Here is a 25,926-nt window from a genome sequence, read left to right as displayed (position 1 = left end):
TAATATTTGAAAATCGCCGTGTGTGACATAAAGGCATACAGTACCTGTTGTTATATATATGTGCGTTAATTTTTAGGTATTTATAGCATTCACGTCTACTCTAATATGTAGGTACGCGTCAGAGAGATCCAATTAAGAAAATACCTTGCCACCGTCTAATTTTGCAAATATATCCCCAGGGTAGGTAGTGGATAGTGGAACGTTTTAAGACACTCATTTAAACGAGTGGAAAAATCAGCATACACTCTGATTTTGTTTATTTGTTTCTAATGCTGCAAAGTTTATCTGTTCCAACGATGCAAAAGTTACAGTTCGTTTATATTTAAATACCGGTTTGGCATTTACTTTTACTTGGAACTTCGTTTTCGTTGTGATGCTCAGATCTAATTTATCAGAGAGAACTTCAGGAAAAATCTTTCAAAATTATTTTTACAAATCGTCCGAAGATTCATTTGTATTGGCAAGAAAACCATTCACATTTTTACTGAAAAGATTTATGGGAGTTCCCATAAGTTAAACAATTCTATTCAGTGTTCCGAATAAATTTGGGATAGTATTCAACAAAATCTTTGGTTTTAAGGTTTTCCCACGAAATGGACGTGATTTATCATTACGCATTAAAATGTAATATTTTCCTGAAATACCACCTGCAATTTTCGAAATGTCTTTTAATCTACGTCTTCTGGGTTTTTTTTCTATGTATCTGTGTTAATTATCACTGCCCTTATCTAGTTGCAACTTTACGTCCACAAATTTCCTTTGAGGCTGTTCGTTTTTTGGTCACCGATAACCTGTTTTCGTGTTTTCTTTCTGTTGAACTGTTTTCCAGGTTTGTTCTACAGTGAGATTTTTTTATGATCTCTCTCTTGCCACATTTGACGCCCTTTTATATTTTTAAACGGGCAATTACTTTTAAATGTGACCACCGCACCCACAACATGGATTCGATCTTCACATTTGTTTCTCTTATTTCTTATCTGTTACGGTGAGAGACACTGGAATATGAGAGCAATCTTTTTCTTCAATTTCGTTTTGGGCATCGCTTTCTTCATTTTTTTTCTGCGTCGTCTTTCCTGGCATTCTTCTGCTTCTGCCTGTAGAGTTACTTTTTGTCCAGTTCTAATTTTGGTGACATCCGTGAACATATATCTCCATCTTTGCTTGCAGTTAGGCCTTAAACCAAAAATATGCATCATCTTAATTCATATAATTTGAATTTTTACACTTTCCGTTAACAGCCTCGGCAAAGGTGACGACAGCTTCATGTTTCGGTGGAGACACTGGAATATGAGGGGAATCTTTTTCTTCATTTCTTTTTCTGCGTCGTATTTCCTGGCATTCTTCTGCTTCTGTCTGAAGAGTTAATTTTCGTCCAGTTCTAAATCATTTGATAAAATGTTAATAGTTTTTATTGAAACAAATCTCACCTGACTTCATGGACAGAATATAATTACTACATTTTTTGTATTCGGCAAGGGATACCTGTCTTACAAAGTAGTCGTACTATTTTTCCCCTCAGATCAATTTATAAATTCTTCTTTGAAAATTTATTCGTATCTTAGAAAATATGCAGAGAAGGTAATCTTATCTTCTGGATTATAACTGAATTCTTCAATAGAGATTGCTACGCTGTCTGGCAAGTTCGCACCTGAAGTATTTTCAGACTTCGTTAACATTGATTCCAGCAACTCTTGTTGTTGTTACTATTGTTGCTGTTGCAACTGCACCACAGACGCCAATAAGCCTTCTATCTTAAACGATTTTTCTTTGGTTTCATACCCATCCCAAACAAATTCAAAACGTCCAACGCAAACCTCGAAGAACTCTTCGCCACTTTTATACCCTGGTTTGGAACGTATGATTTAAGGAATCAGGGGAAAGAGAAGGTTTACACGACGCGAATCGATTACCCAACGCTCTCTGTCAATGGCTCACAGTGAACTATTTACCAATTAATTGCTGAAGACTCGACAGTTGTCTATTTAATAGGAATATGTCAGTTCCCTTTTAGTCAATTGGAAGGTGGTCGGAATCCTTCCACAACAATACAGAAACAATGTAGACCTCTTCCTTGCGACACAGAATTTCACACCAAATGACGTAAAGGAAGGTATGCAGTTGTAATTGCTGATGTTTTTTTCGAAATGAAGCAGACTCTTGGTAATTTTCTCAGATAAACGCTTCAATGTCCGATGATTTAGTTGCAGTGGTGGAAAATTCACTTTATTATTGTGACAGAACATGAAGTTTTCATATTTAAAGTTCAGTGCCCCACAATACTCGCAATATAAGTACATATCACCAATACGATAGGTTCGTTTAGGATTATTGTGTCTGTTCAGTGGTAGTCCATGTCTTCCTTCACGCTTTCGTTGCACCTGTTCATCTCGCAAACGTAACGCCTGTTCAGCATTCATACTTGCAACTCCATCTTGATGTCTCTCTCTGTTTGACCTTGGAGACAAGCAGCCCTTTCCAAATCATCCATATTCTCCCTTCTCTGTTACATTACGCTTTTCTGTTGGTCCTGATTCTGTGGACGCTGCATATCATTCATGATTTCCATTCTCCGCTGAAATATCAATCTTTGTTGTTCCTTGTACTGTGTTTGTTCTTCCGCATCCTGTCTTCTACCTTGGTCTCGCATTCTCTCTCACTACAATGGTGCCTTGAGTTGCTCTTCATCTATTGCAGATCGCCTCATCTGTTGGTACCATTTGTCCCTTTCTCTGGTTTCTTACCGCTGTTCTTCTCTTATTCGCTGCCTATAGTTGCTAACCCTTTCGCGAGTAGCTTCTAATCTTCATTGTTCAGTCAAATTTTGTAATTTAGTTATTTCATAAGCACAGCTTTGGAAAAAGGATCAAATAACCGTAAATTGCGAATTTCTATCTCGCCGTAAGATGCACAATCAACGGCGGCATGTATGAGAAGCAGTAACAACATCAAACGGGATCTTGTAGAGATGGAATTTACTGTGTCCAACTTTATTTTAATTGAAATATATATATTTTAATTATAGTGTATATTTCTTAATTGTAATATTTATATATATATATATATATTGTTGTTGTATTTAGGAATGGCTATTTTGCTAGTTTAGCCAATAAAAACACACGCACTATGTATTTGGTGTTATTATGCCTCAGCGTTATTTATTTTTTACATTAAGCTTAATCTTATTTCGGCCAGAGTTCTTTCGAACGTATATAAACAGGAGATACAAATATTACAGGCACTCCCCCCACACACACATAGACCCATATAGAGGTATACCCATGCGCAAATGAAGACACATACAGTAGGAATACAAAATACAAAATGGCTGACCGTTAGTAAGGAGAGACACACAAATATGAAAGAAGAAAGCAGAGGACCACTGATGAGGTCACAGGAGTGTGACGAAGGAACTTTGGTCGAAATAAGATTAATGTAAAATTAAATAACGCTGAAGCAAAGTAACACCAAATACATACTGCGTGTGTTTTTATTGGCTAAACTGACAAAATGACCATTCCTAAATACAACAAATATATGTTTCAACACACGATTTCACATAAAAATTCTTGCAAATAAAATGCATAAGCGTGTTTATATATAATTATATACATACATACATATATATATATATATACATATATATATACATACATATATATATATATATATACATACGTACATATATATATATATATATATATATATATATATATATATACATATATATATATATTATATATATATATATATATATATATATATATATATATATATATATATATACATATATATATATATATATTTTTGCGTTTGTTTGATGTGTGAGTACAGTATTTGTATTAATATTCTTTTATTCCCACTTGTTTCCCCATTCTGATATTCCACGTCATTTTTCTTGTCTTAATATATCTTCTTTTCCTGCATTTATCGTCTTCTTCACAACTTTTTCTCTACATTCATCTTGTTCATCATTTTCTGGTTCTTCTGCTTTTAATTTTTTCAACTGCTTTCTCCTCTTTTCATGAATCATTTTCGCTTCTTCTTCTTCTTCTTCTTCTTCTTCTTCTTCTTCTTCTTCTTCTAGTACTTCTCTATATTTATTTTCCTTCACCTTTTTCGTTAATCTTATCAATTTTTACTTTTTCATCACAACTTTCATCGTCATCATCATTATCATCATCATCGTCATCATCATCGTCACCATCATCATCATCATCATCATCATCATCGTCATCATCATCATCATCATCATCGTCATCATCATCATCATCATCATCATCATCATTATCATCTTCAGCGCTATCATTTTCATAGTCCTTCTGCTAATCATATTTTCATATTCACTAATCGTTATAATTTATCTTGTCATCATAACTATTTCCTCCCACCATTTACTCTGCTATTTCTAGCATGCAGAATCATCATCACCTTCGTTATGAACATCATAATAATCAACGTCGTCATCACCAATTAATCGGTAGCGTTTGTCATCGTTTTCGATAATAATCATCATCATTTTTCCTTCTCACCGTCATTATTACAACATTTACAATCAACATCGCAATCCTCCTCATCATCATCATCAAATTCATCGCGGCCATTTTCTTCATCATCGTCCTCTTTTTATTTATTAGATTCTAAAGATACAAGATTTAATAATTTATAAGAAATCTTTTTAATTCTCTTTCTTTTGAACTGTGCTTTATTTTTCAGAAATCTCAATAGGAATCAGATCAGAACCATCCCACAAGGATCCTTTCAAAATCTTCCAAGTTTAGAGGAAATGTAAGTTGCTAAAATTATGTTGATATATTTTTATTATCATTTCTATCCTCATTCCGAAATTTTCTTGTTATTGTTTTGCTTGTCCATCTTGTCTGTATTCTTCCAACTTATATTACTTTTGCTTCATCACCGATTTCTTCGTTGTTATTGTTGTTGTTGTTGTTGTTGTTGTTGTTGTTGTTGTTCTTCTTCTTCTTCTTCTTCTTCTTCTTCTTCTTCTTCTTTTTCTTCTTTTGCTTCTTCTACTTCTTCTTCTCCTTTATTACAATTATTATCATTATTATTATTATTATTATTATCATTATTATTATTATTATTATTATTATTATTATTATTATTATTAACTAACGAAATACATTATAATCGAACCAAGTGAAACCGAGCTTATTGAGCAGAGTACTTTTTGAAATGTCAACTGATGAGAAACATCTGCAAAGAAAGATGCACCGCGGCCAATCGACCATTATCTCATCCGTGAGGGGCCGATTGAAGACGGGTTGAAACGGCAGTAGTGATTAACGAATCTCGTAAAATCCATTTTCCATTTCCGTCATATATGTGTGTGTGTATTGTGTGTGTACGTGTGTGTGTGTGTGTGTGTGTGTGTGTGTGTGTGTGTGGTGTGTGTGTGTGTGTGTGTGTGCATACGCGTAGGCGTTGGCATGGCTGTGTGATAAGAATTTTGCTTCTGTATTCAGTCCTTCTGCGTGTAATCTGGTCTCCAACCGAACAAACCCGTGTATGTTAATTAATTGGGTACACGGTAACTGAAGGAAACCCGCCGTATATATAAAGTTCCTGAACGAGCTATGTTTGATAAAAGTAACTTACGTTATCTGAGCAATAAACCCAGCTTTTCTGACACTTTTGGAATCCGGCCTGGACGTAGATTTCCATAGGCGAGTCGAGGACATTTTGATCTCGACGACGGTGTTAAATTCGCTCTTGATCTCGACCTCTGAGCTGGATTTCATCTTGAGGGACAGATGCAATTCAGCTGGTGGTAAATCTGGCCCGTGCACTCGAAACATTAAGTACAATCCCCTATCTCGCCGCTATAAGTTTGCCAAAGCATGCTCAATCTCTCTGTAGCAGACTTCCAAATTTTAACGCAAAATTACACTTTCTTCATTCTTCCTATTTCCTGTTCATGACAGAAATCGCAGATTACAGTATCACAAAATTGCAAATTCCACATCTTGCGAATATATAGAGCGATGTCACTCAGCAGGCTGCCTCATGATGGTCACTGCTAGCTACCACCGCGCATACAATCGTATGCAGCCATCTCTTGGCGCGCTATAGAACTCGTTCGTGAAATTTGAAACGACCTCGTACATGCATATATATATATATGTATATAAATATATATATATATATATATATATATATATATATATATATATATATATATATATATGCTAATAAATATTCATACATGCATACATCTATCTCATATACATATATCTGCTTGTAGTTGTGTATTATATATATATGTAAATATATATCTATATTATCTCTCTCTCTCTCCCCTCTCTCTTTCTATTTATCTATCTATCTATCTGTCGTCTACGAGACGACAACGCTGCCATTTAACCAGAGGAACACATCAGTTGGTTTATACAGTTCGCTTCTCACACTCGATATTTAGTGCAATCGGGACATAACAACTGCTTCCCTAGCGTCAAGACTCTACCCCACAGGTCTCGATCTGTATTTGATGTCCTCGGAGGTGGGTAGTCGTGGCCAGGCATGTCAGGAGTTTACTTCGATTGCAATACATAGAGAATACTGTCACTGATTGTATGACTAGGAAACTAAAATTTTAGAAGATCTCTGTTCGTGAAAGAAGCTGTATAAGAAGCAAAAAATATTGCCCATGATCACTTTACAGTGGCTAAATATATGTGATATATATATATATATATATATATAGGCGCAGGAGTGGCTGTGTGGTAAGTAGCTTGCTAACCAACCACACGGTTGCGGGTTCAGTCCCACTGCGTGGCATCTTGGGCAAGTGTCTTCTGCTATAGCCCCGGGCCGACCAATGCCTTGTGAGTGGATTTGGTAGACGGAAACTGAAAGAAGCCTGTCGTATATATGTATATATATATGTATATGTGTGTGTGTTTGTGTTTGTCCCCCTAGCATTGCTTGACAACCGATGCTGGTTTGTTTAGGTCCCCGTCACTTAGCGGTTCGGCAAAAAGAGACTGATAGAATAAGTACTAAAGGTGGTGCTCCAGCATGGCTGCAGTCAAATGACTGAAACAAGTAAAAGAGAAAAAGAGAAAATATATATATATATGCATGTATATAGGCATGTATGTATTAATACATTATACACATCAAATTACACATAAACACAAACCTATAGTTACATACATATATGTCTGTGTGTGCGTGTGTGTGCGTGTGTTTGTAATGCTTTCTTGTGTGTGGGTTTGTGTGTGTGCGCGCGTGCGTGTGTGGAAAAAGTGACGGAAATGTATGCTATTAAAACCTATTATATTGCATACACTTTTTACATTACCGTGTCTCCTTAATGAAATGCCTCACACACACTGACGAACACAAACACACACACTCAAACTAAGCGATAAATTCATAGAGTGGAAAATTTTGCGTTGAGGAAATGAAAGATATGGGCCGAGAGAGAGAGAGAGAGAGAGAGAGAGAGAAATCTACTTTGTTTCTCTCACAGATTTTGAAATTTGGTATATTGATGAATTCTTTCATAATGAATCCGATTTTTTAATCATGTATCTACCTAATTATATATATATATATATGGCCCAGTGGTTAGGGCAGTGGACTCGCGGTCGTAGGATCGCGGTTTCGATTCCCAGACCGGGCGTTGTGAGTGTTTATTGAGCGAAAACACCTAAAAGCTCCACGAGGCTCCGGCAGGGGGTGGCGATCCCTGCTGTACTCTTTCACCACAAGTTTCTCTCACTGTTTCTTCTGTTGGCTTTCTCGCTTAGCCAGCGAGGTGGCGTTTATCGACGGCTAAAACAATGCGAAGCGCATTGTGACCAGCGATGTGTAGCAACATCTGATTGTCTGGTCGGTCACGTGATATATATATATATATATATATATATATATATATATATATATATATGTATGTATATGTGTGTATATATAGTTAATAAAAGGAAATAGAGGATACTTGGCTATTTTTTTTTTTATCTCGATGAAAAAAGTAATACGTACAATACTTAAGATGTAAAGGAACCGAATCAACAAATGACATAAACATAAAGCAATCCTACAATTGTTTCAATCGTGGTGTTAGGTTTCGATCATCACCGTTTCAGCGATGATAGATGTAAAATAACCCCGCATTATATGTCCGGATATCATCAGTGGCAATGTTTACTTTCTGGTGGTGAACAGCGAAATAACTAAGATGAAGACTATTATATATACAGTATATAATATATATATATATATATATAATATATATATATATATATATATATATATATATATATATATATATATATATATAGTTGCTGGCAAAATTTTCAGAACGGCATTGTTTTCGTCAGAAAAGTAAGTATAAGTTTTATATTCTATATTTTCACAGACAATAAATGCAATATTAATTGTTATTTCGGTGTAATTTGAGAGGATAATACAAAAGTTATGGATGATTTAGTGATTTACTGCAAAACCCATGGCGGCCAAAAGGATCAGAACGGTTGAAAAAATAACAAAATAATCAAAAATGACAGAATACTGGAATTATTTAATATTTAGTGTGAAGCCCTTTAGCTTAAATCACACTCTGACATCTTCGACTGCATGAGGAAATTAAATTTTCAATTTCTTGCTGGGTGATCTTATTCCATTCTTCCTGAAGGGCATTCCATATTTGCTCAGTTGTTTTAGGATTTCTGGTTTTCGAACGTTCTCCTAGAATATTCCATACGTTTTCAATAGGATTGAGATCTGGGCTTTGAGCAGGCCAATCCATAACAATAACCTTCTCAGCCTTGAGGAAGTTCATGACCACCTTAGCCTTGTGACATGGGGCATTGTCCTGCATGAATATGGGTGGTCGCTTAGTTGAATTTCCCAGCACTGGCAAGACATGATCTTTTACAAATTGTTTATAAACTCCTGCATTTACCTTTCCATGTAATCGCACCAAAGGGCCCACACCATCTCCAGATATCATCCCCCAAACCATGACACTTCCTCCACCGAATTTAACACTAGTCTTAAGGCATTTAGGCGACAATTTTTCACCTACATTTCTACGAACGTACCTTTTCCCATCTAAGCCAAATAACATAAACTTAGATTCATCACTGAAATGCACTGTTTGCCATTTTTCTTGAGACCACAACACATGTTCGGTTGCAAAGTTAAGACGACACTTTTTATTCTTGGAGCTGATCAGTGGCTTCACTGCAGGTGCTCTTGCTTGTTCAACTAAACGACGAGACACAGTTTTTCGAGATAAAGTTTTCTTCAATACAATGCTCATTTTCCGAGAAACAGCAGCAGCAGTTTTAAATCTGTCCTTTTTAACCAACTTTACCATAGCACGATCTTCTCTCTAGGTCGTTTTTCTTGGCCTCCCTGTAAACTTTCTTGCTTCACACGAACCACAATCATCGTAGACCTTAAGAATACTGTGTACAACACATTTTGACTTGTTAACAATCTTTGCAATAGATCCAATACTTAAATTATCCTTCCTTCGAAGCTTAATAATCTGCTGACGAATTGGTAACGGAGTAAGTGGCATTATATTAACAAAATAAACTGCAAATATTCTTACTAATTTTTAGTAAACGAACCATCACGTAAGCAAATTCAAAACATTAGAGGTCGCCGGTTAAATATACTACAACAACCGTTCTCATAATTTTGGCCTCTATGTGTTTTGCAGTAAATAACTAAATCATACATAACTTTTGTATTATCCTCTCAAATTACACTAAAATCTCAGGCAATAACAAAAATAATATCGTATTTATTGTCTGTGAAAATTATAGAATATAAAACAACTTTGATAAAAAATTATATCTACTTTTCTGACGAAAACAATGCCGGTCTGAAAACTTTGGCCGCCACTGTATATATATATATATATATATATATATATATATATATTATTGGTGAATTGAAGAAAGGAGCTGAACGCAGATTGAACAGAAATCGTTTTATTTCATTCTACACGTGTTCGAAAGGCAACAAATTACCAAAATCCGATTGAATAATGGGACCATATTGTGTCTTTCTCTTCAGGAAGAAAAAAGGAAATCCGTTGAAAAACAAAAACAGAAACAGGGCAGAGCAAAAAACAAATCGAACTGTGCTCCTAAGAGCCCATGGCGAAACATGGAGTTTCGCCATGGGCTCTTAGGAGCACAGTTCGATTTGTTTTTTGCTCTGCCTCTGTTCTGTTTTTGTTTTTCCAACGGATTTCCTTTTTTCTTCCTGAAGAGAAAGAACAATATGGTCCCATTATTCAATCGGATTTTGGTAATTTGTGCCTTCGAAACACGTGTAGAATGAAATAAAACGATTTCTGTTCAATCTGCGTTCAGCTCCATTTCTTCAATCACCAATAATGTTTTAATTTCAATTATCCGCACCAACGCACGGTTGCAACGCCAGATGGTTGTACCTCCAACCGTGCTGTTCACTGCTGTGATTTTTGCTACTAAGGTATCGGTTAAACTTTTGATTAATCTACTACAAGATTATTCATCTTTCTATTCACATAATATATATATATATATCTTATATATATTATATATATGTGTGTGTGTGTGTGTGTGTGTGTGCGTGTGTGTGTAGGTGCAGGAGTAGATGTGCGCTAAGAAGTATGCCACCGAACCACATATTGCAGGTTAAGCCCCACTGCATGGCACCTTGGGCAAGTTTCTTTTGTATGTTTTGTAGTATTTAATACATTTTACATTTATGGAATAACTGAACGTCATGCATCCCGACCTTTGTTAACAGGATGTTTGCATATACATACATATGTAAATATAGGTATATTAGCACCTAAGCCTGGTTTCACCCGGTTTGTTTTGATGATGTGGGTGTGATCGTTTTCGGTTAGGCATAATCTATAACAGCGTTTCTCAACCTTATCATTTCGGGTACCCTGTTTCAATTGGAGCCTCCAGCTATATGAAAATTTCTTTCAATCACCACCCCTCCCGCTGTCAGAAAACAGCTTCAGAAGTTGTGAAGAAAGAATTTGTACGTAGTCTGTTTCTGAGAGCTATTGTATTGGACCACTGTCTAATCATTAAAACATTTATTTAATTATGAAGATAGAAAGAAATTATACATTAATCCCTATTTTTGTAAGCAGTTGTATCCATAAAAAGTTTCTTTGCAGAGAGCAGAAATTGAAAGATATGTGAAATGGACATGTGTGTGTGTGTGTGTGTGTGTGTGCATACTTGGGCATTTCTATGTGAGAGAGAAAGAGGGTGAGAAAGAGAGATAGTGTGAGTGAGTGATGGTGTGTGTCATTGAGTTACATTGGCTGGCACGGCGACTACGAAGCTCTCGAGGCGGCAGATGACTGGGGTGATTTGAAAGATGTGAAGAAATGCCATCTTTTCAGAGGAGCGCTTCCTTGTAGGCCACATTTCTCGTTTTCCCTTCTGATGTACAAATGTCTAGACTTTGTGTGCTGCCAACATGGGAGCATCCAAGGAAGAGTTGACCGTGGGAGAACACTTGCTCTGTGAGATTTAAACCAACCATTTGCAATGATTGACCCTGTGCCTTCACTCACTCACACTATCTCTCTTTCTCACCCTCTTTCTCTCTCACATACACATGCGTAAGTACGCACACACACACACACACACATGTCCATTTCACATATCTTTCACTTTCTGCTCTCTGCAAAGAAAACTTTTATGGATACAACTGCTTACAAAAATAGGGATTAATGTCATTGCAAAGGAGAGTTTGATAGGAAATTGCAGCCGCTTAAATTTGTAGATCGTATCGGAGGGAGTGAGGGACATTGGGGTTATAAGAACATCGTGAACATTGGCTGGTCCATTCAAGATTGTTTCCTGCAGAACTCGGGAGTATATATTTTTTATTCTCATCCGGGTGCCGTTACACATTGGAGCATCCAAATTCCGCAGCAGCATGATGGGCGCGACAACCTTGAGATGGAGTTCGTGAGGCGGAAGTTCTGGGGGCGTTTGGGAATTAAGAAATTCTGTTGTGAAAATGGTCATATCCTCCGGGTTTTCATGCGTGCCAATGGACTTGAAGGAGAGTTTTTCTCCAGGAAGCAGATCAAAAAGTTTCTTATTAATAGCGTCGACTGTTTTATTGTGAGGCGCCAACATTGCTATTCCTTGTAGGCAAGTTTTGTGAAGGCTTTGGCTTGCAATGTCAAGAAAAACTGCAGAAATCAAATTATCTATGGTAGGTACGAAGTTACCAAATGGTAAATGGATGAAACCATCAGTATGGCCTGCTACAGTTCCATTACTAACATCGAGAAGCTGCACCGAGAATGTGGCCTTATGTTCGTCGCCAAACACGTGAACTCTCATGTTCGTAGTCAGGCGAATTTTCTCTCTGTGGTGCCATAACTAGGATGATTTTTTGGAAGCATTTACCTCGTCAGCTCGTGTCCCCCGTGGAATGACAGGTAGAGTTTGTCGGAAGTTGCCAGCAAGCAGAACAATCACTCCACCCATCACTCTCATATTGCGTCTCAGGTCTTGAAGAAACCGCTCGAGCGCCTCGAATGCTGCCTTATGACAAATGGCTGCCTCATCCCAAATGATAAGGCTGCACTCAGTGAGAAGATTCCCCATGGCTGAGCCACGACTAACATTGCAAGTTGGATTTCTCTGTTTCGTCAAGTCTAGTGGTAATTTGAATGCAGAGTGTGCCGTACGACCGCCTTGCAGTAGAGTTTCTGCGATGCTGTTGGATGCAACCGCTATGGCAATCCCATTTTCCTGGAGAATTTTGGCGGTTCTGCCGGGAGCATCCAAGAAATAAAGTTGTCCTTCGTTGGAATTACCACTGGTGAGGAACATATCGTATTCAATTCTCTGTACTTCCAAAAGTCTAGGCTCATCCTGAGTAACCTGCGCCACCATTTCCCGCGTGTTGTAGCTCAACTCTCGCATATACTCAGCAGCTAAAGCATTTGGAATGTCCCGCGGAGACGGCAGACTGAAATCTGAGGACGCCAACTCCTCCCATAACTTACAGTTGCGATTGCAAATCGAGGAGTGCTGTGTTGTAGGTGACATTATTGAAGTCGAATCCAGCCGTTGGATCTTCGGCTTGAGGTCGTCGGAGATGGTCTTCGGAAAAATCTATCTTTAATGTGTCCCAGAAATGAAGAGGGTTAGACACATTACTGAATAGATGAGACAAAAATTCGGCGGCATAACTTCTGGATGTCTTGCATTCAGAGGCCTCTTGCATGCCGTGTTCCAGAGACCCTCATCCTCGAGTAGTCCCCGTCGCAAGCAAGCTTCCCTGTAAGTGCAACACATTTGTCCTTCGAATGATCTGACGTGGGCAAATGATGTTGGGCCTTTCATATGAAACAGAATCATCCACAAAAAAGCACTCCTGATCCTTTGGGTGTAGAATGTGGACACGACCGATCATGTTTCCTTTGTAGATTACCTAACCGACCTCATTGTCGATTCGCACGCCTGCCGCCGCCTTTGACATTTTTTGTTAGTCCAAGTGATGTAGGACGGTACATCGTCATAAAGTAGAGTTTGCGCAAAGAATCGGAAGTACACGACTTAAAGAATCTGTAAGCGTTGTTTCCGGTGGCTGTTTGAGTACATTTGCGGCGGTGTCCTCAGTGAAGTAAACACGTTGCCTATTTTCTAAGTGTACATCTAGGCCAAAAACAGCTGCAGAGGAATGGTGTGAATATCAAAACCTAGAATGCGCCTGCCGCCATATTGCACGAAATAACCTGCCCATAACGTATTGAAGGATTTCATCGTTGGCTGTGTCTTCATCCTGCTCACCCAAAACAGCCATGTCGCTGCCCTGTTTACATGTTTAATCGAGGTACAAGATTCAACGTTGATGTGGGCGTTGAAGTTTTTATGGGAGAAAGGACCGTAGGGAACAACCATACTGTTGTTGATGGCAATGTCTTTGCCCTTTATCCTTTTTTTTCGCCGAAATTCCTCCAAAGTCAGGGGCACGTCGTTAGTAAATTGGGTAGCCGTAAATACCAGTACATGTAACCCTGTTGAAAGCTCTGGGATAGTGCTTTGAACATCTATTTTTTTCCATACATGGAGAATTAGGATTCAAGACACCACAGGGCCCGTGTTTCACATGCGCCGACACTATTTAGAATAGCTGCAAGTCGACATTAGGGTCAGGCAGCTCTGCACATATAATCTGATCGATGTCCGCAGGTCTTATTATTTCTTGGCACCAAATCAGTATATGGGCGTGTGAAAGACCCCGCTTTTGCCATTCTACAACGTACTTCCACGCGTAAAGTTTTCCGTAGACAGCATCATGTTTCAATAGCCACATTAATTTATGCAATTTTCCATGGAAAACTCTGGCCACTAAGTCGTGTCTGTCGCATGCAGCCTGGCCCTCGAATAAGTTTTCCTTTGTCTCTCGCCAAGTTGAGTTGCATGTAAATGTGATGAAGAGGTCAGGTCCGCCAAATTTACGGACATATGCCATGGCATCCTGTGTCCGCTGATGCATGTACCGTGGAGACCCGGTATAGCTGGAAGGAAGTATCACCGGAAGGCCAATGTTTCTTGCATTACCATACAGCTAGACATGAAAGGTAAGATATCGATCTATTGATTTTGACGACTATAAAGAAACATTTCACCTTCAACCTTGGTAAACATCTCAACCAAGAATTGATTTGTGACTTCCTTGTACCGTAGTAGTTGGTTGAACTGACCTTCTCTGACCATAAGACGGAAGGCATAGAATTCCTTGCAGGAAACAGCATTGGTTAATTCAGCACCCGTGATTGGATCAACATGGCATTGGTGAAAGCTGTAGCCATCCTCTCCAAAGGGGAAACGGTAGGGGGTACTGCAGGCAGTCGTATGACCGATAGGTTTCCGAAACAAAGGACAGACGGCTATCGCGGTGCTGGAAGACAATATCACGCTTGCCATTTTCTTCGCCGACTATGATTGCTGCAACCTTGTTGGTGGTTGGAGCATTGAAACGTCGCGGGTGCTCACCAGCAGGTCGCCTCTAGGCTTTAATTATCAATTTTAGCTCAGGTTGGGCTTCCAAAATCTGCAACGCATTCTTGAATTCGTAGACATAAGGGTGTGTTGCATGAAGCATATCTTGTAGTTCAGCAACAATTGCTGCATCAAAATCTGAATTTCTGTTGCACCGTTGGATACCTTCTGCGTTTGAACAGGCCGGTATGCATGGGTGACTGCTGGTCTTCCATAAACAATCTTGCACCCCTTTTAGGATAGTTGCTACCTACGTGGTTCTGTTAGACATGAAGCTTATGTAGCTTGGATTTTATCTATGCCACTCCCTAATTATTGAACACACACACACACACACACACAATAACATAAACACACACACACTTATGCATATATGTATATACACTAGCTGAATATCCCTTCGTTGCCGAGAAATTCCCAAAACAGAATATTTTTGAAGACTTTTAGTATAGCACTCCCACACAAGATATCTTTTTCCTACGTTTCACTTCAGTGTTGAAAATGATGGCAGGAAGCTCTTTAAAAATTGTTTTAATGGCGACATTTAAAAAATTTTGTTCAGTAACATCGGATATTCCCATGACGATGTTATTTACCTGCAGTTTTTGCAGTTTCTATCCAATTTTGATGAAAATCGATGAATGAACGAGGCTCATGGGAGTGAGTTGATGTCAGTATATGACGTTAAGGAAAGAATCGGCAAATGCGCCTGAGAAGTGGTTTCATAAAATGAATAAGCGTTTTGCGTACAAATATCCACAGAGAATTTATTTTTGGCCGTAAATTTCAAAGTGAGCGTTGGATTTTAAGAAATCAATACGCTTTTTGTATTCAATCACCCATAGTAATAGTATTTTCTGTTGTAACTTTCACATAATTCATCCGATTTTGATTAACTTTGACTTCTTGGGAAAGTTTGTGGTCGGAGTCATGTAGTAGAATTAAAATAAAATGATGAAAGGCAGAAATCGTCAAAATCATTCACAATAAAATAATGAACTGATTTTGAAGAAAATTGAACAGTGAGTAAAATTAAGCACTTCGACATATAAAACGTCGGTTATTTATATAATGTATTGAGATTTAAATGTCAATGGAATATTTTCATGTAAATGGTCACATGGATTCTATTTTATGACATAACCTTACCACTTTTCTTTAGACTTTGCTGCGATTGGACACACTGATCAATTTTGTACCAAGAGTGACATTAAGGGGGGGGAGAAATAAACAGACGTCACTTTGAATGTGTCGAAGTACATCCAAACAATTCACTGCGATTTCAGACGGTCCAGTATGGAGGAGTATGTCAAAAGCGTTAAGCGAGTAAAATGCCTGCCGAATCAGATATAACATCTTAATTGGTAACAGTTGGCAGAGTGAATGTAGAAGATTTCAATACAAGGCCAGAGGTCTATCTGCATTGATATAAGTTGTTCAATAAAGCCCGAAACATATGTACCACAAAATCCTTTGCGTCGTGTTTTTATTTTGATACACACACACACACACACACACATATATATATATTATATATATATATATATATATATATATATATATAAATAGATGAGTGTATTTTACCTTGTTAACATTTAACACGGATAAATGAATGAATAGTTACCAGGACAGCAAAAATCTCACAAGTAAAGATGTTGTAACTCCTTGTTATAAAGTGTTGAAACTTCGTGTTTACGTTGATATTTGAATAATAGGAATAAAAAATGAGTTAACGCAGGTTTAAACAAGTATTTTTACTTTCGACACATGTTTCAAAAATTCCACTGATACTTATTCAAAAGAATAAAAGGTATAAACAATGCATTATTTATACCTTTTATTCTTTTGAATAAGTATCAGTGGAATTTTTGAAACATATGTAGAAAGAAAAAATACTTGTTTAAACCTGCGTTAACTCCATTTTTTATTCCTATTATATATATATATATATAGAGAGAGAGAGAGAGAGAGAGAGAGAGAGATATATATAGGTATATAAATATAAGGAGGCACAAGTTCTAGTGGTTAGAGCAGCAGACTCGCGCTCGAGGGATTGCGGGTTCGAATCTCAGATTATGCGATGTCTGTTTATGAGCGGAACACCTCAGCTCCACGCAGCTCCGGCCTAAGGTAATGGTGAACCTCTGCTGACTCTTTCTCCACCACATTCTCTCACTCTTTCCTCTTGCTTCTAGCAGCTCACCGGCAAAGGTCCGGTGTCTCGTCGCTTATGAGCCAGGCATGGCTCGAGAATAAACAAACACCAATATATATACTTTTTATTAATTTAATGGACATAGTCTATGACTTTAAGTTCAGTTTCATATGTTGAGAGATATCTCAAACATATACACCAGGCACAAACAACATATCATTACGAACTAAAGAAAAATGAATAAGAGAAGAAACTTGAGAAAACTGAGAATACAGCATATAGAAAATGTAGAAAGTTAAAACAAAAGAAAATGAAAACACAAAAATCTAAAAATTAAAAAGTAGAAAAGGTGAAAGTGTAATCCTCCTTAGGTCTTAAATTAAAGGGCTGGAAAGTTTGCAAAATGTTAATAAAGAATATGTAGCGAACTTAGTAGCTTTGCTTGTGTCCTTATGTCGGAAGGAGGCTACGTGATTTGCATACCAATTTTTAAAATTATTCTTTTTATCTACGTATGTATGTATATAAAAGTATGTATGTATGTATGTATGTATGTATGTATGTATGTATGTATGTATGTATGTATGTATGTATGTATGTATATATGTATGTATGTATGTATGTCTCTCTCTGTCTCGTTCCATCTAGCTATCTATCCGACATTTTGGCGGCGAGGTTCGCCCTCGAACAACACTTCAACGCAAAACACGAAGGGTGTGTTGTCACAGCTAGGATGCGTGCTCTAAGGATCGAAGGTGTTAGAGCCGCGAGAGAAACCCGGGTGGCAGAAGCGCAACAGGGCAACAAAGCCACAATTCATTCTCTCGTAGATGAACAGGGGCGCGAATTGCTCGAGCCAAGTAAAATGTGTGAGGCCTTCCAACAGCATTTTGCCCGACTGTTCGGGACGAGTGGCGGGCAAGAGCGTAGGGTGGACTTCAGTGCCTACCTACACAGCATACCACGACTCTCGACAAGAGAGGCAGGGCGCTGCGAAGGTGACATCACGGCGGCGGAAGTGCGGGACGCGATGGCAGAATGCTCGAGTGACAAGTTGCCAGGTTTGGATGGTCTACCCTACGAGCTTTACAGTTGTATGCCAGACTTGTTTGGAGACGTCTTGGCAGCGGTGTACTACAACTGGCAGCAATACGGGAGCATTCCTGGTTTTGTGATCTGAGGAGCCGTAACACTCCTGAAGAAAGATCTAAACAAGGGGAATGTTATAGATAACTTTAGGCCCATCACTGCTCAATGCAGACTTGCAAATTTCGGCCAAGTTGTTAGCCAAGATGTTGTCGCTTTTCATCGAGAAACTGGTCGACAAGGCGCAAACGTGCGCCGTGCCGGGCCGGAGCATCAATGACAACCTCCACCTGATGTGCTACATCATAGACAGGGTAGTTAAGGAACCTGGCATGGGTGGGGCGCTGATCAATTTGGATCAATCGAAATCTTTCGATACTTGGAGGCTGTTCTCAGAGCGGCTGGTTTCGGTGCCGTCTTCCGTGGCTGGATAGCCGCTTTGTACACAGGCATCCGTACGGTAATTTGTGTAAATGAGCATCTATAGAGATTTTTCGACATTGCACGTCGCTTCTGTACGCATTGACTCTCGAAACATTATTGCGGAAGCTGGCAACTCTGAGGGGCATCCCACGAGAATTGGAATGCGTGACGAGCGTGTCTGCATACGCTGACGATGACACCGTCATAGTGTCTAGACACGAGCATATCGAGCAGGTCGGAGTGACACTGCAAGACTACGAAGTGGTGACAGGAGCGAAAATCAACCGGGAAAAATCAGTGGGCTTGCGACTCGGCACCTGGAGAAGCAAGCCCAGGCCGTCCATCAGAGCCTCCGTCATGGGACGCTGGACCGACGGTCCGGTGGAGTTTCTCGGGGTCTGGTTTGGACCGGACCTCCAGATGGAGAAGAACTGGAACGAGATAATGAGTGGGGTGGTCACTCTCGCCCGGCAATAGGCCGAGAGGAAACTGTCCCTAAATGGTTGGGTGGAGGTGGCCAACTCGTACATCGCGTCCGTCATCTACTACCGCCTGACCGTCGTGCCTTGTCCAGACCCTAACATTACCAAACTAGAACGCATTTTCTGTTGCGTTTTGCGGAAATGATGCGTCCCGATGGTCAGGCGATCCACTTGCTGTCAGCACCCGTTAAAGGGGAGGACTGGGCATGCCGTGTTTGATGATGCACACACACGCGCTGAGACTGCGACATCTCGGGCTTTACGTAGACGACGGTGAACAGATATAGTCGCTGTTTGTGAGGCACGTTTCCCGCAACTCGTCTCCATGACAAAACTGCAGTCGTGGATCAAAAAGAGGCCGAGAAAGGACGAATGTTACCGCGAGTGTCGCGTTGCTGTTAAGCAACTATGCCGTCCCGGGTCGACAATGAGTGACTTCAACACAACCCAAGCATTCTATAGTGGAGGGGCGGTGCGACGACGAGCTCGGGGCGAACCTGGACCTCGACGAGGAATACCTAAGCCGCCTGTTCAGGACGACTTTCGGGCAAGGGCCCATTGACAACGTCCAGAGATCCCTGGCCTGGCAGTGCTACCGAGAAGCGCTACTCCTTCGGGATAAGTTCTACTGACACGGCTCGAGGAACACGGGGCCGACCTACCCGAGATGCAGTCAGAGCGACGAAACCGTTCTGCACGCACTCGTGCACTGTCCAACCATTTCTGACTTGTGGGCCTATGTCGAACAACTGCTGTCACGTGTGGGACGAGTCGGTTTATCAGCCGAGTCTATCGTCAATATGGTCACGCCTCCTTCTTTTAAACAGGAATGAAGAGCTATTTTTTATCATATGGCGAAAGAATGTATCTGGTGGACGCGTCTGAAAGGATTGGAGACAAACACTTTCCTCTCTGGTCATCAACATCTTCAAGTATCATTTGAAAAGGAAAGTGAGAGTAGAGAGGCAAGTTTTGTCTAGCGAATGTTTTAAAAAAGATGGGTGAATGTAACAAGGATGGCTCGTATGAATGACGAAGACAGCTTGAGCATAATCCTATGAAGCCGGAAATTTAAAACATAGGGTTACTTGCAAACAAATGTGGTAATATGTAACAATATTGACCGAGGTTACCGTGGTCTTTTCCGTAGGCTTTTCTTCCCATGGATAAACCTTATCTTCTTCCCCCTTTACACCTTACATCATGACACTGTGATACACGATCCCTATTGATCGTTTGTTTTCTTTTGTTTCTTTTCCTTTTTTCTTCTTCTTTCCCTTTTACGATCCCTTTTGATCGAAAATCTAACCCACCTTTTATTTCCTAAAAAAGAAAAGCTCTACATTGTAATCTCTCCCGTCTGTGTGCAGCCTTGCATGGCTAATAGAGAAATATGTCTATCTATCTATTATATATATATATATATATATATATCTGTCTATCTATCAATCTATAATTAACAATAACAGGGTAATAAAAATGGCCTAACGTGTAAAAAAATTGTCAATAGACTATATATTATTCATATAAATGCAGTGTACATTTAAACACATAAGAGGTATCCGTCTTATGTGTTTAAACACATTTAAACATATTTAAACACATAAGAGTTATCACATAAGAGGCAATGTTGAATTGCCTCATATATAGGTGTATTACACACACACACATATATATATTATATATAATTAAGAGACAGACCCTCCATAAAGTAATTCAATTAATATTGAAAAATATTATCTATAATAAAATATAAATATATAATATTATTAATAATATACTGAAACATACTATACTAAATTTCGCACATTAAATCAACGAGATGCGTTTCGTGACGATATATTTAAATCGACATTATCAAAATCGATAATCTGAAAAATTAATATTTCTTCGATCTAATGATATATAGCTACTCTTCAGGTAAGTGAAGACATTATAATTAAACTCTTAATTCCACATGTATATATATATAATATATTATATATATATATATATATATATATATATACATATTAAGTATAATGAAATATCTTCTTCTGCACATACGTATACACACAATAACGCACAAAAATACGCACTCATTCTTACATCCACACACGCAGTCACACCTATATATTATTAGGAACACGACACACATGTGGAACCACGACATGCACTTAGTGTGAGCGGTAAACTTTCATAATGTGTGAGAAGTTTACTATGAAAATGAAAAGAAATAAGCAATTAGAGAGCGAACTTTTCGATTCGTGTCACAGAATTTGAAATTTGGAAAGTATGTGGAAATTTTGAAATTTATTCGTTTATTCGAGAAAAGTTAGAAAACACATCAGAGGTTCGAAGTTTTATCATTTTTACCCAGAAAACCAGATTGGAAGCTAAGCTGTTTGTGTGTGTGAACACTTGTATCAAAAGTAGAAGTAGGAGAGATTTTTTAAACAAAATGAGAGCAATGATTGGTTTTTAATTCACAGAGAGAGAGAGAGAGCGGAGAGAGAAGAGAGAGTGAGAGAGAGAGAGCATCAAATAGTATGGCAAATAAGATACATGGGTAGTGAAAGATATAGTGAGGGAGGTTGAGATCTCAAAGTTGGGTTATTTCACGTGGAGGATTATGACATTTATTCTATTTTATGGACGATGTTTACCTTGGAAATCGGATTTCAAAAGTCAAATTCGTTTTACTCGAGGATGCAAAGTTTCAAAGGCTCGCAGATCTAAAATCGCATAAAAAACCACATACACACGTATGTATGTATGTATGTATGTATGTATGTATATATGTATGTATATATGTAAGTATGTATGTATGTATACATGTATGTATGTATGTATGTATGTATGTATGTATGTATGTATGCATGCATGTATGCATGTATGTATGTCTGTATGTATGCACATATATATATATATATATATATATATATAAATTGATCAAAATAAAATATGATGCCAAGGATTCAGCGGTACATATGTTTCGGGCCTTTATTAGACAGATTTATAACAATGCATAATGTATGTCTGTGGCCTTCTTCAGCCGCGCACAACAACTTCTTCCACAAGGACATGTGTTACATAAAAAATTCTTGGTTGGGGATGCAAATCCTCTCATTCGCGTACGACATAATGCGGCAACAGCATAGAAGTGAAGCGTCCATCTCGTTCTTCTCTCAATGTAGAATGAGGAAATTTGGATGTTGAAGTAATGTAAATAAATATATACATATATAATAGAGCAGGATGCCAACTATGTTGTGTAGAACTCCTGAATATCTTGAAATTCAAAGACAAACACAACCTTATTAACAAAAGGTCGGAGTTCAAACTATCCTGTATACACAAACTTATTAATACTTTCAAATACTACAAAGCTTAGGCTATATACCAACTCCCCCATGAAATTTCCTCCCACACGGTGCAACCTGTCGGCTCCGCGCATCCCGCTTTCCTATATGTGCCCTTATGTATGTGTATATATATATATGTAATATATATATATATATATATATATATATATATATATATATATATATATATATTATATATATTATATATTGTGGTGTGTGTGTATATGTGTGTGTGTGTGTACGTATATATTCAACCACCTTTTATTTTTTTTCCTCCATCTCATGTTAAGCTTTACCCGATTATGTTGTTTTTTTACTTTATCCTATCCTATTCTATTTCGTTTTACCTTTATTCTTATTTTTATTTTCATTCCTTATTTTAATTCTTATAGTTCTTATAATTTTTATACTTTATTTCTAACTTTTATATTGTATTTCTTTTTTATATTGTATTTCTTACTTTTATTTCTAATTTTTATTCTTACCCTCATTCTTACCCCTATTTTTACCCCTAACTTATCACTTTATATCTCTATATACGTCTATTTTTTGATTTTCCCCTATTTACATATCTATGGATCCGCTTTATGATTATACGTGCGTCCGTGTACATGTGTATACGTATACATATGTGTACGTATGTACGAGTAAACATCTACGTCTGGATGTGCATACCCCGTTACTCTTCTTTAAGAATTTTCTTTAATAATTTTCTTTAATAATTTTAAAAAAATTTTTACATGTTGTTTTACATGTTTTCGCAGATTTCTTATATGCACATATTTGTATACATCTTTTAATATCTTATAGCTATACCTATACGCGCGTTTGTCTCTGTATGTGTATGTAAGTGTATGTGTACACGCACATATAGACACACAGTTGTGTGTGCGTGTACATGTAGACGCGAGTGCGTGGTTCTTTACATGCGTTCTTATATACATCTTTTAATATCTTATATCTAAACCTGTATGTGTGGGCATCTGTGTATGTGTATGTAAAGATGGACGTACGTATGTATATATAGGTGTGTGCATGGGTGTATGTATGTATATGTATACATGTGCATATATGTATACATATGTGTATGTGTACATGTATGCGTGTATGTGCGTGTGTGCGTATATATGTATATATGTATATGTACGCGTATAATGTCCGTGTATATATACGCATATTCTGTTGTATGTATGTATATATGCGCATGTGTGCGGGTGTCTATATGTGTTTCTGTATATGTTCACACGTGAGTACGTATGTATGCTTATATGCTTGGAGCTGTGTATGCGTGCGTATATGTGCGCGTGTATATGGGTGTATGTACCCATGCGGGTATGTATGTACATGATGACCACTTAATTCGAGAAACTAGATTAGCTGATCAACAACTCTGATTTACAATACACTAAGTCCCCAGACACCACTGTTGATTTATTGACACCCAAAACTGCTACAACTAGATTTTGTCATTTTCCTGACCACCATGTCTGGTCCGTATCCACTATAATCCCTTATCCTTATATTCTTTTACATTTTTTATTATTTTTATTCCCATTTTTATTTTTATTTCTATTCTTTATTTCTATTTTTACTTCTAGTTTTACTTTTATTTCTATTTCTATTTTTACTTTTATAACTTTATACCTTTATATTCATGTATATTTTTTTATATTCTTTATATCCCCTTAATATCTCCTTATATCTCTTTATATCTTCATACTCTACACTTTTATATTTTTCTATACTTACACTTTTTTATATATTTTTTATCCTTCGTCCTGAATTCTCGCCCCTCCATCTTTACCCCTATTTACTCTTATTACCAGGTCACTTCACGTCTATCTGCATTTATATACCTATATATGTAATATTATTTATTAATTTTAATGATTTACATTACTTCAACATCCAAATTTCCTCATTCTACATTGAGAGAAGAACGAGATGGACGCTTCAATCTATGCTGTTGCCGCATTATGTCGTACGCGAATGAGAGGATTTGCATCCCCAACCAATAATTTTTTATGTAACACATGTCCTTGAGGAAGAAGTTGTTGTGCGCGGCTGAAGAAGGCCACAGACATACATTATGCATTGTTATAAATCTGTCTAATAAAAGCCCGAAACATATGTACCGCTGAATCCTTGGCATCATATTTTATTTTGATCAATTTACTCCACCACCTACAACCACCTACGGTATATACAGGTGCTTACATTTATCAAGTACTCACCCCGAACTTATATATATATATATATAGATATATATATATATATATATATATATATTAGAAATATGTTATCAAGAAGAAAATAGAAAATACAAGTGTGAAATGAAAGGGGATAATATGAAAAATTTACGAAAATGCACATTGTAAATAAAACAAGAATAAGCTTTTTATGAAAGGTAACGACAGATATATACGTTTAGATTGACTGAGGAAGTAATGAGAGTCATAAAAGTCATTATTATGAGATAATTAAAGAGTCAGAAAACATACCATGCTTTCGGCATAAGCTATTCATTGCTTTGAATGAACGCCGGCTAATGAGCGGTGTCAGGTCAAATAGTTCCTGAGTAAAAAGATTATTTGTAAGGGAGGTAAGTAGTTCTGGATTTTGTGCAGTAAGGTTAGATATAGAATTGTAGTGTGGATGGTGTAAGGAATGTACAGTGGCTAGCGATGTTAATTGAAGGGTTAGTAGTGTTCTGTATTAAGTCGTGTGTTTTTATTCAGTTGTGGAAGATATTTCTTGATGAAAATTGCCTCTTTATTCAACCTTTGTTGCATTTAGGTGTTCTGTGAACATTGATAGAGGGGGGAGATTTGGAAATTAGGATTAATATTCCTAGCACACCTTTCTATGTGTTCACTAACCTGTAACTGTCTGTATTGTGGGTGGCGGATTTGCTCTTTGTGGATGGTGGTTCTTCAAGGGAGTTTTATTCCTGTTTGTCCATTATAGTGGTTACCATGTCATGGCAGAGATTAGATTTTCCGAGGCCCAGGTGAAATTTGATTTGATATTTAAATATTTCACCTTGTTTGAATTGGAATTATGAACCCACAGTTAGGAGGACCACATTTTTTCCCTTTTGGCTCTGTTGTTAGTGGATATACTCTTGCGCTGGTTAATATTTTTTCTGTGACTTCGGTTGCATTTTGCTTTATATAATTTTGTATGAGCTTAAAATTTTGTTCGTTGTTTTGTCTCCTGTGAGGATGGGAAGATTATGGGTGATAATATTGAAGGCTTCGTTGTTTCTAGGGTTATGTGTGGAAATGTACGGGAGTATTTTTAAGTCTGGTTTAGTATTTCGGCTGGCTTGCCTTAATATTTGTATATCTATTTCCTTAGCTCTTTTAGTGCCATCATTTATTAATGACATTGGGAAATGTCTTTTAGAT

At 37.7% G+C, this 25,926-nt stretch overlaps 2 protein-coding genes across 2 annotated transcripts; both read right to left on the bottom strand.

Moving 5' to 3' along the window:
- Positions 1-11,714: 11,714 nt before the first annotated feature.
- On the bottom strand, positions 11,715-12,353 carry LOC115228479 (the record flags this gene model as incomplete). Its single annotated transcript, XM_029799054.1, has 1 exon — positions 11,715-12,353. A coding segment is annotated over exon 1 (639 nt), but the record flags the coding sequence as incomplete, so codon positions are not given.
- A 39-nt stretch (positions 12,354-12,392) lies between these two features.
- On the bottom strand, positions 12,393-13,067 carry LOC115228480. Its single transcript, XM_029799055.1, has one exon. It carries the CDS (start codon positions 13,065-13,067, stop codon positions 12,393-12,395), a length of 675 nt encoding a protein of 224 aa, XP_029654915.1.
- Between the last annotated feature and the right edge of the window lie 12,859 nt (positions 13,068-25,926).

Source organism: Octopus sinensis, unplaced genomic scaffold (genome assembly GCF_006345805.1).
Source record: "Octopus sinensis unplaced genomic scaffold, ASM634580v1 Contig10684, whole genome shotgun sequence".
Taxonomy (NCBI): domain Eukaryota; kingdom Metazoa; phylum Mollusca; class Cephalopoda; order Octopoda; family Octopodidae; genus Octopus; species Octopus sinensis.
Note: the sequence above shows the minus strand (reverse complement) of the source record. Positions and strands in the feature narration are given on the sequence as shown.